The 16,413-nt window shown below is 38.3% G+C and overlaps 2 protein-coding genes across 2 annotated transcripts; both read left to right on the top strand.

Moving 5' to 3' along the window:
• The first annotated feature begins 9,872 nt into the window (after positions 1 to 9,872).
• On the top strand, positions 9,873 to 11,028 carry LOC141649497 (uncharacterized). The gene is made up of 2 exons (XM_074458186.1): positions 9,873 to 10,471; positions 10,656 to 11,028. Exons 1-2 carry the CDS (start codon positions 9,873 to 9,875, stop codon positions 11,026 to 11,028), a joined length of 972 nt encoding a protein of 323 aa, XP_074314287.1.
• Positions 11,029 to 12,298: 1,270 nt separating this feature from the next.
• LOC141649498 (uncharacterized) lies at positions 12,299 to 13,342 on the top strand. Its single transcript, XM_074458187.1, has one exon. It carries the CDS (start codon positions 12,299 to 12,301, stop codon positions 13,340 to 13,342), a length of 1,044 nt encoding a protein of 347 aa, XP_074314288.1.
• The last annotated feature ends 3,071 nt before the right edge of the window (positions 13,343 to 16,413 follow it).

Raw genomic sequence — 16,413 nt, forward strand, 5'->3', positions numbered from 1 at the left:
AAGAGAGTTCGACTGACTTTAGGAAAGTCTTTTGTGCTTGCTCGTCTTCAGTGCAATTTCTTGAGATACGGTCATGTCGGTTTTTAGGCGTCTGGGCTATCTCACTGCTTTAGAGAGCTTTCACGGCCTTCCTATGTTGAATCTAGTAGATGAAGAGACTGATGGAGAAGATGAGGATGAGTGGGTGCTGTGGGGATCCCTCTGTCAAGCCCTCTAGCGTCTTCAAATTTTAACCTGCAAAGAATTCCAAATATTTCCAAAATGGATGCGGAAGCTCACTTCTCTCCGATAACTTACTGTTCCAACATGCTCAGACTTCAGAGAGCATGTATGAAAGATGACAAAATCCTACTGGGGAAAGACTGGCGCAACATTCAACACATTCAACCGGCGCTTAATACCTAATTTATAGTGTTCCAAGGTTGATTTTTGTGAAGTAGGCGGAAGAACGCAATGGAAACGCAAGTATGTTGGTTTTGCTGATCTTATTTACAACTATGTATTTTATATATTGGAAATTAATCTTTTGTAGGACCGGTTGCATAGATTACAACATGACAATAAGACATTAATGAAGTGAATAATATAACATGAAACACAACGTTTTATACATAAGCTTATTGGGTAGAGACCGCTGATCTTGGATTATGACAGTCTCATATGAGCTTTTTTCATGTATGGTGTTTGTTAGAGATGTGGGAATCGTCATTGCCGTATTGACTGATGTTGTGATATTCACCGTTTTAATCATGGAAACAGGTCGTTGGTGACTTTTGCACTCACCGTACTAACTAGCTCACAAGCTGTTATTTGGAAATTAATTAAGGTATATCTTCTTTATTGTCAATACTTACTTTTATATGGAGTAGTATATTTCAATAATTGTCTTTGTCGCATCCTTTTGGTAGCGTATTATGCGAAAATTATGTTTGTCGATATATGTTGGAGATTATCAAAGAAGATATATTAATATTCTCCCAAATGTATGTTTTTTTCTTTACTTCGATCATTTGCATCTCTTTGTTTTCTCATTTCCCTCGTAGGTGATTATTTTACTTCACACATCATATATTTGTGCTGAATTCACACTCCAATTTAAGCCAATAATGGTGAACGAAGATGGCGATTACAGTTTTTTGAAGTTCGATTTATTTGTACTTGGATGCGACTAAGTGATATTTGCACTTGCATTATGTTCGATTTATTTGTACTTGGATGCAACTAAGTGATATTTGCACTTGCATTATGTTTTACACAAGGCAGCGTATTTTTGATATTGTAGGCTCTTAAAAACATTAAAAGACTTTGTATATTTTTCAAGGATTTGTCCTTATCGATTCAAATTAAATGTGAAGGTTATTTGTTGCGTAAACCTTGGTGGACTTTTTGAATTGTATCAGGTTTTATTCTTATATATGAGCTATACGATTCAATCGTGTAGTGGGTTACGATAAAAATAGAAATATTTTTTTAAAAAAAATGTGACGTTCAAAGAGAACGGTTGTACATCATAAATGTTCTCCTTGAAAAGGTGAGCAATGGCGCCAAAAATTGTATATCCCTCTCAAAGAAAACTACCTTATCAAAGAGACCGGTTACTATATGCAACCGTTCTCTATGATATATCAAAGAGCACGGTCATTTGGCTCAATCATTCTGGTTGTTATTACAAAGAGACCGGGTTGACTTTATTTCAACCGTTCTCTTAAATAAAAGAGAACGCTTGGCCACAGGACGGTCCAAAATGACTTTAAGAACGGTGTTTGCCCGTTCTCTTTGATCAATATTGTAGTAGTGTAAGAATAGTATGGCAAACCTTGAGAGAGCACCAACTTTATGCAAAGCTTAGTAAGTGTGAGTTTTAGCTAGAGAAAGTGTCTTTCTTGGGCCATATCGTGTCAAAGGAAGGAGTTGCCACGGATCCCACCAAGATTGAGGCCGTGTCTAGGTGGGTAGCACCCAAAAACGTATCGGAGGTTAGAAGTTTCTTAGGTCTAGCCGGGTACTATCGTCGGTTTGTGAAAGACTTCTCTAGGATTGCAAGACCTTTGATATCACTAATGAAGAAGGAGAGCTGTTTCAAGTGGGACGGGAGTTGTGAGATGGCCTTCTTAACTCTGAAGGAGCGTCTAACCACGGCCCCGGTTTTAGCCTTGATGGAAGGAAGTGAGAATTTCGAGGTTTACACCGATGCATCAAAGGATGGCTTGGGGTGTGTACTTATGCAAAATGGTAGGGTCATAGCTTATGCATCAAGACAATTGAAGACTCATGAGGAGAACTACCCGGCTCATGACTTAGAACTAGGAACCGTTGTTTTTGCATTGAAGATTTGGAGCCATTACTTGTATGGAACAACCTTTAAGGTATTTTTCGACCACAAAAGTTTGAAGTACATCTACACCCAAAAGGATTTGAATATGAGGCAAATGAGATGGATTGAGCTAATTGGGGATTATGACATGGAGATACTCTACCATAAAGGGAAAGCTAACGTGGTGGCAGATGCCTTGAGTAGGAAGTCGGTGCACTATTTGTGTACCGCCTTGTCCATGGTAATATTGAAGGAAGAAGTGAAGGAAATGGGCATTCATATGATAAGGAAGGGAGAATCAATTGGAGACTTAATACTAGAACCCGAGTTGTATGAGGAAATTAGGGAAAGACAAGCAAGTGATGTGAAAATTCAAGAATGTAAAGGAGTATTAGAAAAATGGGAGCCTTCAAGGTTTGAGTTACATATGGATGGGAGTCTTAGATTCAAAGGGATGTGGTGCGTGCCATGTGATGAAGAGCTTAAGAAGAAGGTAATGAACGAAGCTCATAATACACCATACTTGGTGCACTCGGGTGGTGACAAGCTATACAAAGACCTCAAGAAGACCTTTTGGTGGCCGAATATAAAAAGAGAAGTGGTGGAATTTGTGGCAAGATGTTTGACTTGACAAAGAGTAAAAGGGGAGCACAAGAGACCACAAGGAAGGTGCAACCTTTAGATTTGCTAAAGTGGAAATGGAAGTCGATCTACATGGACTTTATAGTGGCCTTACCGAGGACTCAAAAAGGGAACAATATGACTTGGGTTATTGTGGATAGACTAACCAAGTCGGCTTACTTCATTCCAATGAAGGACACTTGAAACAAGGTATAACTAGCTAACATATATTGCAAGTATGTGGTCAAGCTTCACGGATTCCCAAAGGACATTGTTTCGGACCGGGATTCGCGGTTCATAACAAGGTTTTGGCAAGAGCTTCAAAGCTCCTTGGGTACTCAATTGAAGATGAGCAGGACTTTCCACCCCGCAACTGACGGACAAACGGAAATGACAATTCAAATGTTGGAAGACATGTTGAGGGCTTGTGTTCTCGAATTTGGAGGTTTATGGGAAGAAAGGTTACACTTGATCGAATTCTCCTACAACAATAACTATCATGCTAGTTGTGAACCCCCGCAATAACGTGGAAAATTTAAGTTATAAATTCAAGCGGAGATTAGGAAATTTTTGAACTTTTAAAAATTAAAGCACGGGTTCACTAGAATCTGAAACACAAATAAAGAATGCGGAAATAAAGATTTAATTATACAAACGTGATAGTAAAGGTGATGGAAAATATATCCTTCTAATGACAACATGACAAAAGGTGAGTCTAAGCAATCCTACTAAACTGACTACTAGTCCAAGGTGCTCGCTAGCTCACACATGTCTTCACCCAATGAATGCACCAACTAATACCTGTCATTCATGTAAACATGAACGCCACAGTCAGTGGGGAGTAACTCAGAGTTCTCCCAGCCACAAAATGTCAAAACGAACATAACAAAGAACTAAAACATGTAAGTCATATAAGATACTTACGAAAGACATGAATATCAAGTTTATATTTAAACATGACAATTAAATGAGATAGAACAAGATAGACCAACCTTAGCATAATAAAGATTCAACTATTCATGTGAGACAATCAAATAATATGAAAGATAAGAATACGATCATTTATGCAAAAGCACGCATTTCAAAGAATTACAACATAGATATGGGATTAGAATCTGAATCATGTGAAGCAGTTAATTAGTAAGGGATCAATCAATGCAAATTACAAGAATAGAAACTGTAGCCATTATTTGGAAAACCACTTAGCAAACGTTGCACGGGACGTGGCTACTAATGTCACATTCACACTTATGGCTTGCATCTCACCATAAGAACTGATGGGAACATCAATCCCGATGATCATATAACTACTAGAGGGCTTATAGCTCACCTCTAGTATCCGAAGGGACCAAGACAAACAACATAAGGCATAACTCTTGCCTTGAAAGGCATATACCAATATCTATAACCAAGCAAGACCTGTACTGCTCATATAACAAAATATAATTCCCCTGGTAGGACGACAATGTTACTCCCAAGACTCAGTCCTAGTCTAAATCTGGCCAGACTCTCGGGACAGTACATTTCCCGATTCGACATGCGGCAGGACAGTCTGCATCCAAGACCCGAATCCTAAATCGAAAATCGAAAACCCACAATCGGCAGGACAGTCCGAAAGAGGCGGAAGATAAGAGCTAAACCCACAATCGGCAGGACAGTCCAAAAGAGGCGTAAAGACAAGTCAAGCAAAAAGGTATAGCATAAAGGCATTATCATAAGAACACGACTCAACCAAGCGATACGAATCAATTTGGAATGAGACTAATAATGTAATGAGCCGAAGATAATCCAAGTAAGACATTTCATGCCAAATTATATTCCTGAATATGAATAAGTAACCCATTTCTTCAATATTTGTCACTTGAATAAAAATGTAACTAAATGGAAACGGACCATTCATAAAAAGCAAAACGAGAATTTAATTATAAATAAATCAAATGTAAGATAAATCATTCCTCACTTACAAGGCATAAATAATTAAATGGGGCTAATATTAACAGGAAACATGTCATTTCATATACAATTGAGATAATTATTGAATGTACTCCACAATTATAGATCATGTGAGACGAATATAAAAATTAATGATATTTAACGAATTATATCATATAAAACACGAAATAAAATTTAAATAACCGCAAACGAAACATTCATAAGACCACACCATCTTATAAACTGGGCCAATATCCAAAAGCAAAACTCAGCCCAATTTGACAAGCCATAACTTTTTATAGACCGATGGCATCAAAACAAACAGGCTAATTATAAAACCTTTACCAAATCATAAACTAAGGAAGAGAAAGACAAAGAGCATATGCTCCAATCCCACGACTGACCCAGGACAACCAGGCCGTGGTCACGCCGTCAGCCCACGGTCGGCCACCAGCCCAACCAAGCTACGACCAATGCCTATCCCCACGGTCAGACACCCGCCGTGGCCAGCTCTATCACCACAAACACTTACCCGAAGCCACCATACAAGTACATGACGAAACAAAGTTAGGCGTTTATATGGGACAGAAACTTAGGACGACCTTACGACTCAAGGAAGCCACCTACGCACACTTGGACTGCCACCATATACCCGCTAACAACCGCGCATACAACCGCTGCCAACACGATCCATAAACAGCCACATAAGCGGTCCCATGAAACCGTATTATGCCGTCCATTGAGACAACCTGAAAAGGGGTCCAAAACAGAACCCACTCCGGCCTTGATAGGCCACTAAATAGGCCTTACAGCAGGCTGTAACAGATCACAAAAACAGACCGCAACGACTCTACTTTAAGGCGGAATCGAAAGCAAAGTTAAGACGGATATAAAACGCAACTAAAGCATGAATAATACCCACCAAGCTCATCTTAACCATAATCGAAAATCTATATAAAACGGTCCATTTTAAACGTCATTTTAAGAATGAAATTTATTATAAAACTTCGTGAATAACAACAAGCAATCCAAGCATAAAAACAGAATTGGTACGATGGAAATGAGCATACAAATGAGGAAAAGCATAAAGGGTCAAACTTTATCAAACAAGAGCATATGAAACGACTAGTAAACGGAACTTCGACATTTGTCGAGTAACCTATCACCGTTACCTTATAACTTCTTCAAAACAGCATGCTTCTGACCCAAAGCTACTCCGAGTTGTCCCAACTCTTATCCAAGCGCAGGAACGAAGGAGTAAGCAAGGAATTCGAGCCCCATTGCAAGACGGCCGAACAAAAACAGGGGGAAAAATTGGCACCTTTGTTACATACAAAAAAGGAGGACGAGATGAAGAAGCTATTGGTGCAAAATTTATCGAATTTGGTTGAGAAACGGAGGCGGGATCTGAGGTTTAAGCTCGGAGGAAATGGCGATTAAAGGTGTGTTGTATGTCATTGCTGTTGGAAGTGGTTTCGAAAAAGAAAGGGGAAGTGAAGGGGGTGGGGACGGGATAACAGAACAACAATAGTTATAATAATAATAATAATAATAATAATAATAATAATAATAATAATAATAATAATAATAGTAATAATAATAATAGTAATAATAATAATAGTAATAATAATAATACTAATAATAATAATAATAATAGTAGTAGTAATAATAATAGTAGTAATAGTAATAGTAATAATAATAGTAATAATATAGTAATAATAGTACTAATAGTAATATAACAATAATAATTGTAATAATAATAATAATAATAATAATAATAATAATAATAATAATAATAGAAATAACAATAATAATAATAATAATAAAATAATAATAATAATAATAATAGTAATAATAATAATAATAAAATAGTAATAATAAAATAATAAAAATAATAATAGTAGTAATAATAGTAGTAATAATAATAATAATAATAATAATAATAATAATAATAATAATAATAATAATAATAATAATAATAATAATAATAATAATAATAATAATAATAATAATAATAATAATAATAATAATAATAATAATAATAATAATAATTGAACTGAATACGTTGGTTGCTAAACATTGGGGGCATATTACTACTCCTGAAATACTGTATTTTTTTAAGGGGTGGTTCTATTTTCGCTTCCTGACTAGAGAAGACATGATAAGCATTCAATCTGAATCATGGAACCTGAATAGCTTTCCTCTCGTTTTTAAAACTTGGTCTCCTACAGTTGCTGCTGAATTAGATGTTGTTACGACGGTGCCTGTCTGGGTTCTATTTCCCAACCTGGGCCCTTGTTTTTGGTCGCAGACGGCTCTTAGTAAGATAGCTAGTTTTGTGGGTCGGCCAATTTGTGCTGATGAGACCACTACTAACAAGAGTAAAATTGCTTTTGCTAGACTTTTAGTGGAGGTTGACATTTCTAAGGAATTGCCCAAGGCTATGTCGCTGCAAACTCCCTTTCGTGGTAAGATCTTGCAAAAAATCACTTATGAATGGGTACCTTACTACTGTCACACTTGCAAGAAGGTCGGACATACTAAAGAGAAATGTAATAGGAATACTAAGGTTTTCAAACCTGTTCAGCCGGTCTCCACTGCTGCTGTGAGTTCTGGTTCTCAGGGTAAACAGGATGCACCTCCTGCTAAGGAGGGTTTTACTACTGTCTTGCACTGGAATAAGCCTGTTCAGTCTAAGGAAACGGTTCCCACTCCTACTCTGAATAGCTATTCTGTGCTTGATAGTTCAAAAGTTGAGTATGTTACTGTACACTTGGGAGTTGATCATGAGACTGTTCTGGTGGAGTTAGAGCCTGGTGGGTATTCGCCCCCTCTCTCGCCCCAATGATCATTTCCTCCTGGAATGTGAGGGGGATGAATGATCCCCTAAAACAGCAGGAGGTTTTAGGCTTCTTGTTAAAACATAAAGTGGATTGTGGTGCCATCATTGAAACTCATATCAAATCTAGGTATGCTCAGGATATTCATCGTAAAAGGTTTAGGAAGTTTTCTTTACTTAGTAATTATGGCTCTCATACTGGAGGGAGAATTTGGATTTTGTGGAATCCTGGTTCAGTTAAGGTTCAACTTCTTGAGGAGGGTGCACAATATATGCATTGTCTTGTCACTCATCTTCTTACTCAAAAATGTATTTTGGTTACGTTTGTTTATGCTCATAATAGGGCTGTGGACAGGCTAGTTTTATGGGATAGGTTACGTTATTTCTCCATGGGGCACCAAATCCCTTGGGCTTGCCTAGGTGATTTTAATGTGTCTTTGGCTGCTGAAGAGAGGTTGGGGTGTACTCTTCATCAGAGGGAGATGCTTGAGTTTCGGGAATGTGTAGCTGATTGTAATCTGGGAGATCATCCCTACACTGGTGGTTTATTTACATGGCACAATAAGCAAGGTGGCTCTCCTAAGTGGTCTAAACTTGATAGGGCTTTGGTGAATGCTGCCTGGTACACCTATATTTCTACTTCTAATGTGGTTTTTCTTCCCGCTGGGGTCTCTGACCACTCTTCTATTCTTTTGAGTATCAATCCCTCTTCTGCCCATTATGTCAGGCCTTTTCGTTATCTTAACTGTTGGGCTCTCTCTCCTGATTTTCCTGCCTGTGTTCAAAGGGGTTGGCAGCTTCCCACACATGGAGGGAAAATATATTCTCTGTTCTGTAAACTTAGGCACTTGAAGAAGGGACTTAAATCTCTTCACTCTTCTGAGTTCTCAGGTCTTCTACAACGTGTTGAGGCCGCAAAAAATAAACTCTTAGACTGTCAATTGCAGATGCAGGTTTCTCCTTTGAACACTCTTCTTCTAGCTCAGAAGAAAGAGTGTCTTTCTGAATACCACAAGTTAAAGCATGCTGAGATGAGGGTACTTTCTCAGAAGGCTAAGCTCCAGCATTTACACCTCAGTGACCTCAACACTAAATATTTCTATGCTCACATTAAAGCTAGGAAAATTGGAAACACTATTGGGGTTATTGAGGATGTGAAGGGTACTCTTTGTCATGGTCATGCTCAGGTTGCTCAGGCTTTCTTGGGATATTATAAAGACCTTTTGGGCACTTCTGAAGTTGTTTCTCCCCTCCCTGTGGCTCTCTTTGATAATAGAACTCTTACTGCTACTGATCACTTGGTTGCTCCTGTCACTCACCTTGAGATAGAAGCTGCTCTCTTTGCTATTCATAGGGATAAAAGTCCTGGTATAGATGGTTATTCCTCTGTGTTCTTTAGGGATTCATGGGACATCATTGGTCATGAGTTCACCGCTGCTGTTATGGAATTCTTTACTAAGGGATCTATGCCTTGTGCTGCCAATTCTACTGTTATTGCATTGATCCCTAAGGGGGACTCTCCTAAATCTGTTACTGAATTTCGACCTATTTCTTGTTGCACGATGTTCTATAAAACTGTGAGTAAGATATTGGCTAACAGAATGAAGCCTATGTTGGGACAGATTGTTGGTTTAGAACAGGCTGCTTTCATTGAGGGGAGAGACTTGTTTGATAATTCTATGCTGGCCCATGAAATGGCTTTCAAATACAACAGAAGCCTCATCTCTCCTAGGTGTATCTTGAAGATTGATATCAGGAAGGCCTTTGACTCAGTGAATTGGGTCTTCCTAGCGGATTGTTTGAGGTTATTTGGTTTTCCCCCTTTGTTTGTTACGTGGGTTTTGGCCTGCGTTACGACCTCTCATTTATCTCTTAACATTAATGGTATTACTGAAGGGTTCTTTCCTGGTCGGAGGGGGTTAAGACAGGGCGACCCTCTTTCTCCCTATTTGTTTACTCTTTGCATGGAAGTTCTCTCTCGCCTGCTGAGACAACTACCTAGTGCTTCTGGTTTTTCTTATCATCCCAAATGTGTGAAGATTAATCTTACGCATTTGATTTTTGCCGACGATCTTTTGGTTTTTACTAGAGGAGACCTGCCTTCTATACAGGCTGTCAATTCTTGTCTTTCTTGTTTTTTCGCTTATTCGGACTAAGGCCAATCCAATGAAAACTAGCTTGTATTTTGGGGGCGTCTCTGCTCATTTGAAGGCTCATATTCTTCTTTCAACTGGGTATGTGGAAGGGACTTTCCCTGTCAAGTATTTGGGCATTCCCTTATTTAGCTCTAGGCTTACTCAGCCTATGTTCAACTCTCTGCTTGACAAAATACGGAGACTGGTGAGTCATTGGGCTTCTAATCTTCTGAGCTATGCAGGTAAAATTCAACTTATAAATTCTGTTATTTTTGGTCTGAGAAATTTTTGGGGTTATAGTGTGCTTTTGCCTAAGGGTATTGCAAAGAAAATCAACAAATTATGTAAGGATTTCCTTTGGGGCATTGAACCTGGCCATAGTAAACATGTTTTCAAGAGTTGGGACAGTTTTTGTCTCCCTCGTGAGGAAGGTGGAGTTGATATTAAGGAAGTTCTTAGCTGGAATAAGTCCCAAATGTTGTCTTGGCTTAAGAAACTCATTAATCACTCACAGACCATATGGGTTCAGTGGGTTGAGGCATATGTTCTCAAGGGTCGACCTTTGGGACTTCCAACTTACCGCTTCCTACTCATGGTTGGAGTAGCATTATTTCTTGTCGTGACTTGCTGGTTCAACACCTAGGAGGGGACCTAGAGCAAGCACGGTTGTTCTTATTGCAGGATGATTACAAGACTAAATTTTATGAGCTGATTCGTGCTAAGGGGGTGCCATTTGTTCCAAGTAAAACTGTTTGGGATTCATTCTGCTACCCTAAGCATAAGGTGGTTGTTCTTTTTTTGGTCGCTCGAATAGGCTGCCCACTGTTGATGCTCTTTGTAGTAGAGGTTTGGTCATGGTAAATAGGTGCGTTCTATGTGAATCTAGCCTTGAAACCCACTCTCACCTCTTCTTTGAGTGTCCCTATTCTGCTGCAATTTGGCGTGCCATAGCTGTGTGGCTTAAGATCTCCCCTGATACTTCTCTTCCCCATCTTTTCCACTGGTACAAGGTTTACAACCGCGGACAAGGTTTGGTTAAGAAGCAGCGTAGATGTGCTTTGATGTGTGCTCTTTACCTTGTATGGCATGAAAGGAACAAGCGCATCTTCAAAGGCATACAAGCTACCCCTGTCACTATTATTCGCAAGATCAAAGTGTTAGTTCTTCTTAGGCTATCTTCCCTTTGAATTGGTTTTGTAAATTTTCGTTTTGGTTTTCCTTTTGGTTGTTCATGTTTTATAAGGTGGCTATTCTGGCTCCTTTGTAGGTAATTAGGATCTTGTACGAAAAAACTCTTTATCTTAATATATTGATCCTGCTTTCCTGCAAAATAATAATAATAATAATAATAATAATAATAATAATAATAATAATAATAATAATAATAATAATAATAATAATAATAATAATAATAATAATAATAATAATAATAATAATAATAATAATAATAATAATAATAATAATAATAATAATCTCTAGTCTAGTGCCGTGTTGAGTAAGATGTCAAGCAGGATTGGTAGACCTATGTTTGCAGATATCCCAACCACTAATAAGGACAAATTATCCTTTGCTAGGGTCATATTGAGGTGGACATCTCTACTAATCCTCCCCTTGAAATCTCTCTTAATACTCCCTTTGGTCCCTATACTCAAAGAGTGGAGTATGAGTGGATTCCTCGCTATTGCTCTAGTTGTGGGAAAATGGGTCATCTCAAGCAATCTTGCAAGAAAAATAAACCTGCTGTCATTGCTGCCAACAAAAGGTAGGGGTCAAATATATTCAGAAGAATACTCCTTGTGTGCTAGGTGGTATCTTAGCTTCAGATGTGGTTGCTTATGAATCTGTGCCTATTGAGAGTAGCTCAGAATGCTTGCTAGGCTTTTCTAATATGGTTGATGGTTTAGGATCCTCCTCACTGAATGCTGAAATGCATCAAGAATGCACCAAGATGGACCAGTTATCTCAACCTCAAATAGCCTTGAAGAAAGGTTGTTCAACTGAGTCAAATTGTGTTGTCACTGTTTCTTCTCAGAATGCCTTCAGTCCCTTGGCTGCTTTAGAGGAAGGGGAAATAATCCCAAATTTGGTTTCTGATGAGCTCATGCAGGTTCCTAAGGAAATTCTCCCTTGTGTGCTATGTGGTACCTCATCACCAGTAGTTGATGATACTCAACTTGTGCCAATTGATGGGGACTCAGTACTAGGTTCCTCCAATATGGCTACTGAGTTGGGGTCTCCTCTGCTGGCTGCTGAAATGCATCAAGAATACACCATGAAGGACCAGTTCAGTCAGCCTCAAATAGCCTTGAAGAGAGGTTGCTCTATTGAGTTAGAGCATAACATCATTGTTCCTATCAATAATGTTTTTACTCCTTTGGCTGCTCCAGATGTGTTGGATTCTGAACTTCAGCATCATGGCACTAACTTAGTAGGGGATCCACCTGATATGCCTTCGAAATGATAATTGCCACTTGGAATATCAGAGGCTTTAACAAGCCTATCAAGCATAGTGAGGTTAATCTCTTTCTCAAAGAAAATAAAGTGGATGTTTTAGGGCTTCTTGAAACTAGAGTGAAAAATAATAAAGCTAAAGCTATCCTTAGGACTAGATTCAAAAGGTATAATGTTTTCTGTAATTACAATAAGTACTATAATGGTAGGATCTGGGTGTTCTGGAACCCAGTTACTACTAAAGTGGATATTCTGCAGGAGACTGCTCAGGTGGTCCATTGCAAAGTAAAACATCTCCTTACTGGCAAGGAGTTCTTTCTATCTGTACTCTATAGCAGTAACAATGCTATGAAAAGACAGGAATTATGGGATTTCTTGCTTCTTTTCTCTAGTCAGGTGGAGCAATGGACAACAATGGGGGATTTCAATGTTGTAAGACATGTTCATGAGAAAATTAGTGCTACTCCTCATGTCCTTGCTGAGCTCATGGATTTCAACTCCTGTCTTCTTAGATGTGGTCTGGATGATATGAGTGGCACTGGGAATGACTGTACATGGTTTAACAAGCAGGATGCCTCTGCTAGGGTTTATTCAAAGCTGGATAGAATTCTTGTCAATGATAGATGGCTGCAAGCTTACTCACAAACTACTGCTCACTTCCTTGATCCTGGTATGTCTGATCATTGTCCTGCAATGCTTACTTTTCATGACAATGACATGCCTAGGAAACAGTTTAAATTTCTTAATTGTTGGGATGAGCATCCTCAGTTTCATCAGATTGTGGCTGAGGCTTGGAATGGTACTCATGTTGGAAACTCTATGTTTCGACTAATGAGTAAGCTCAGAGAGGTTAAGAAAGCACTCAGATGCCTGCATTCAGAACATTATGCTAACATTGGGGATAAAATTAAAGACAAAAAGAAGGAATTATCACAATGTTTCAGCAATCTACGGCAAGATCCTAAAAATATGCAGTTTATCAATAAAGAGAAGGAGGTATCTAAGGAGTTATGGAACCTTAAGGATATTGAGCTCCAGATGCTTTCTTAGAGCACAAAACTGCACAACATCAAACACAATGATACCTGTTCTAAATACTTCTTTAGAAAAATTAAAGAGAGGCAGCAACATCAAATGATTGGTGACATTAAGGACCATAATGGAATCTCTCACTCTGGCATGCAAGGTGTTGGTGAAGAATTTGTTGAGTATTATAAACAGCTCCTTGGTAATTCTGCTCAGGTTTCTTCTATTGACCCTGATGTGATTTCAGCTGGGGCCTGTGTTAATGCTGATGATCATGCTGCACTCACTCTCCCTGTTACTAGAGTTGAAATTAAGCAAGCACTTTTTGATATTGACTCCAACAAAAGTCCAGGCATTGATGGATTCTCTGCTGGGTTTTTCAAAAAAGCTTGGGATATTGTTGGGGATGATTTTTGCCTTGCTATTGCAGATTTCTTTAAAACTGGGTTCTTACCCAAGCAAGCTAATACAACTTTGGTCTCTCTTATTCCTAAGAAGCCTTTCCCTCAAACAGTCAAGGACTTTAGGCCTATTTCTTGTTGCTCAACTATTTACAAAACCATAAGCAAAATCTTAACTGCTAGGCTTAAAAGAATTCTTCCTGCTATTGTTGGCCCTAAACAGGCTGCTTTTGTGCAAGGAAGAAGCTTATTTGAGAATGTGATGCTTACTCAAGGACTACTCAAAGGATATGGAAGGAAAAACATCACCCCTAGATGCATGCTTAAGGTTGATATCAGCAAAGCATTTGACACTGTACAATGGCCTTTCATTAACAATATGCTCTCTAGCCTCAATTTTCCTCCTACTTTCATTAAGTGGATCATGGCTTGTGTTACAGGCTCTTGGTTTACTTTAAAAGTTAATGGGGCATATCATGGGTTCTTTAAAGGGAAAAGTGGTGTGAGACAAGGTGATCCCTTGTCTCCTTATTTGTTTGTATTAAGTATGAAAATTTTGTCTAGACATCTTAGAACAATGTGCCAGGCTCCTTATGTTTCCTACCATCCAAAATCTTCTAGGATTAATCTCACTCATCTGATTTTTGCTGATGATCTAATGATCTTTACCAGAGGGGATTTACCCTCTGTACAGAGAGCAACTGCTATCCTGAGCTCCTTTTCCACCTGGTCTGGTTTGACAGCTAGCCTGGAGAAAACTGAAATTTATTTTGGTGGAGTTCTTCCTGCAGTTAGGGATCTTATTTTGAATGCTGTAGGGATTAAGGAGGGATCCTTTCCTTTCAGATATCTAGGATACCCCATTAATGACTCTAGACTGACTGTTGATATGTAAGATGGGTTGCTGCTCAAAGTTCAGGATCTGATTGGGACCTATTCAGTTCAGCATCTCTCTTATGCAGGAAGAATTCAGGTCCTCAATTCAGTGGTCTTTGGTCTTAATAATTTTTGGTGTACTGGTTTATTGCTTCCTAAGCAGATTTGTAACCTCATCTCTACGTTGAGTAGAGACATTTTATGGGGAAGGATTGACAGTAATAGGAAACAAATATTCAAGGCCTGGCAAAGCATCTGTGTGCCATGGGAGGAGGGTGGCTTCCAAATAAAAGATGTTAGCACCTGGAATAAAGCTGCAATATTAAAATGGCTTTGGCAGTTGGATAGAGGAACTGGGGCAATTTGGACCCACTGGGTCTCCACGTATTTTCTGGCACAGTGTTCTATCTGGGACATTGCTATCAAGGACTGCTTTTCTGAGAGTCTCAGGGGAATTATCCTCCTTAGGGATGCCTGTCTTGAGCAATTAGGCACTGCCCATGCTGTCAAAGCCTTATTAAATGCATGTACTATCAAGAATCTATTTTCTGTGCGCAAAACTTATGATAGTATAAGGTGTTGCTATCCTGTCCTTGCTGTTTATAAAGCCATTCATCGGAGCACAATTCTTCCAAGGCATAAAGTCATTCTTATGCTTGCTGTTCAGGGAAAGCTTGCTACTTAGGATCTCTTGATTACTCAAGGTTTTCACATTGTGAATAGATGCTACTTATGCAAATCAGCTGCTGAATGTGCAGACCATCTCTTTTTCACTTGCCCTTATGCTGCTGCTTTGCTGCAGCTTCTTAAAACTTGGGTTCAGCTGACAACCACTAACACTTCTCTTAGCTCCTTGCTTGTTTTGGCTAATGTACAAAGGAGAAGGCAACAATGGAAGAACCAGTTGATTAACTGTAGCATAGGCAGCCTTGCTTATACTATTTGGGCAGAAAGAAATGCTCGAGCTTTTGGGAGGAATGAGAGGCCTGTTCAGGTTGTCTTCAATGAGCTAAAATTTACCGTCGCTGCCCTGCTGATGAGTAAAGTGCCTGAAAACATATACAATGACATAGCTGTAGTTTTCAATTCTTAGGATATAGATATATACATTCTTTTGTATAGATAGTGGAAGAGATACTTGGAATTGTATAGGGGATATTCTTATAAGAAAACTCATGTACTCCTAAGTTTTTGGAATATATGAGAAATACCCTTCTTGCAAAAAAAAAATAAAAAAAAAATAATAATAATAAAAGAATTATTTAAAAGTAGAGTGTAAGAGGGTAGGTGAGAGTGATGTGTTGTTGGAATCGGGTTGGTCCGAAGTGAAATAACTTTATAATAGAAATGCAACGTTCTTGCTAGACGGAAATATGTCTATAACTTAAGACGGTAATATTATTATTATTCTCACTATTATTACTGTCCGACTGAATATATATATTTTTATATAAACAAGCTTATAAAAAAGTAACTTTTACAAAAAATATGTTTAAAACGAAATTAATTAAATTAAATAATTTAAAATATAAATTAAACAATAGAACGGTTAAATAAATTATAAATGCTAAAAATGGGAAATTCGCGGGTGTTACAATCACCCCACCTTTTTAAAAGTTTCGTTCTCGAAACTTGAAAGTAGAAATGAAAGGTTATAAAAATAAAACTGGACTTTTGAAACCGGTAACTAAAACGTTAAAAAGGTTACTCGTTGTAAGAATTAAAATTTATTCAAAAGTTTCAAGTAGAATTTTCCTATAGAACCAGATTCTCATCAGAGGAACGTAAGAGCTCTCGTTGTGTATTCAAGAACATCAA

Source organism: Silene latifolia, chromosome 3 (assembly GCF_048544455.1).
Source record: "Silene latifolia isolate original U9 population chromosome 3, ASM4854445v1, whole genome shotgun sequence".
NCBI lineage: Eukaryota > Viridiplantae > Streptophyta > Magnoliopsida > Caryophyllales > Caryophyllaceae > Silene > Silene latifolia.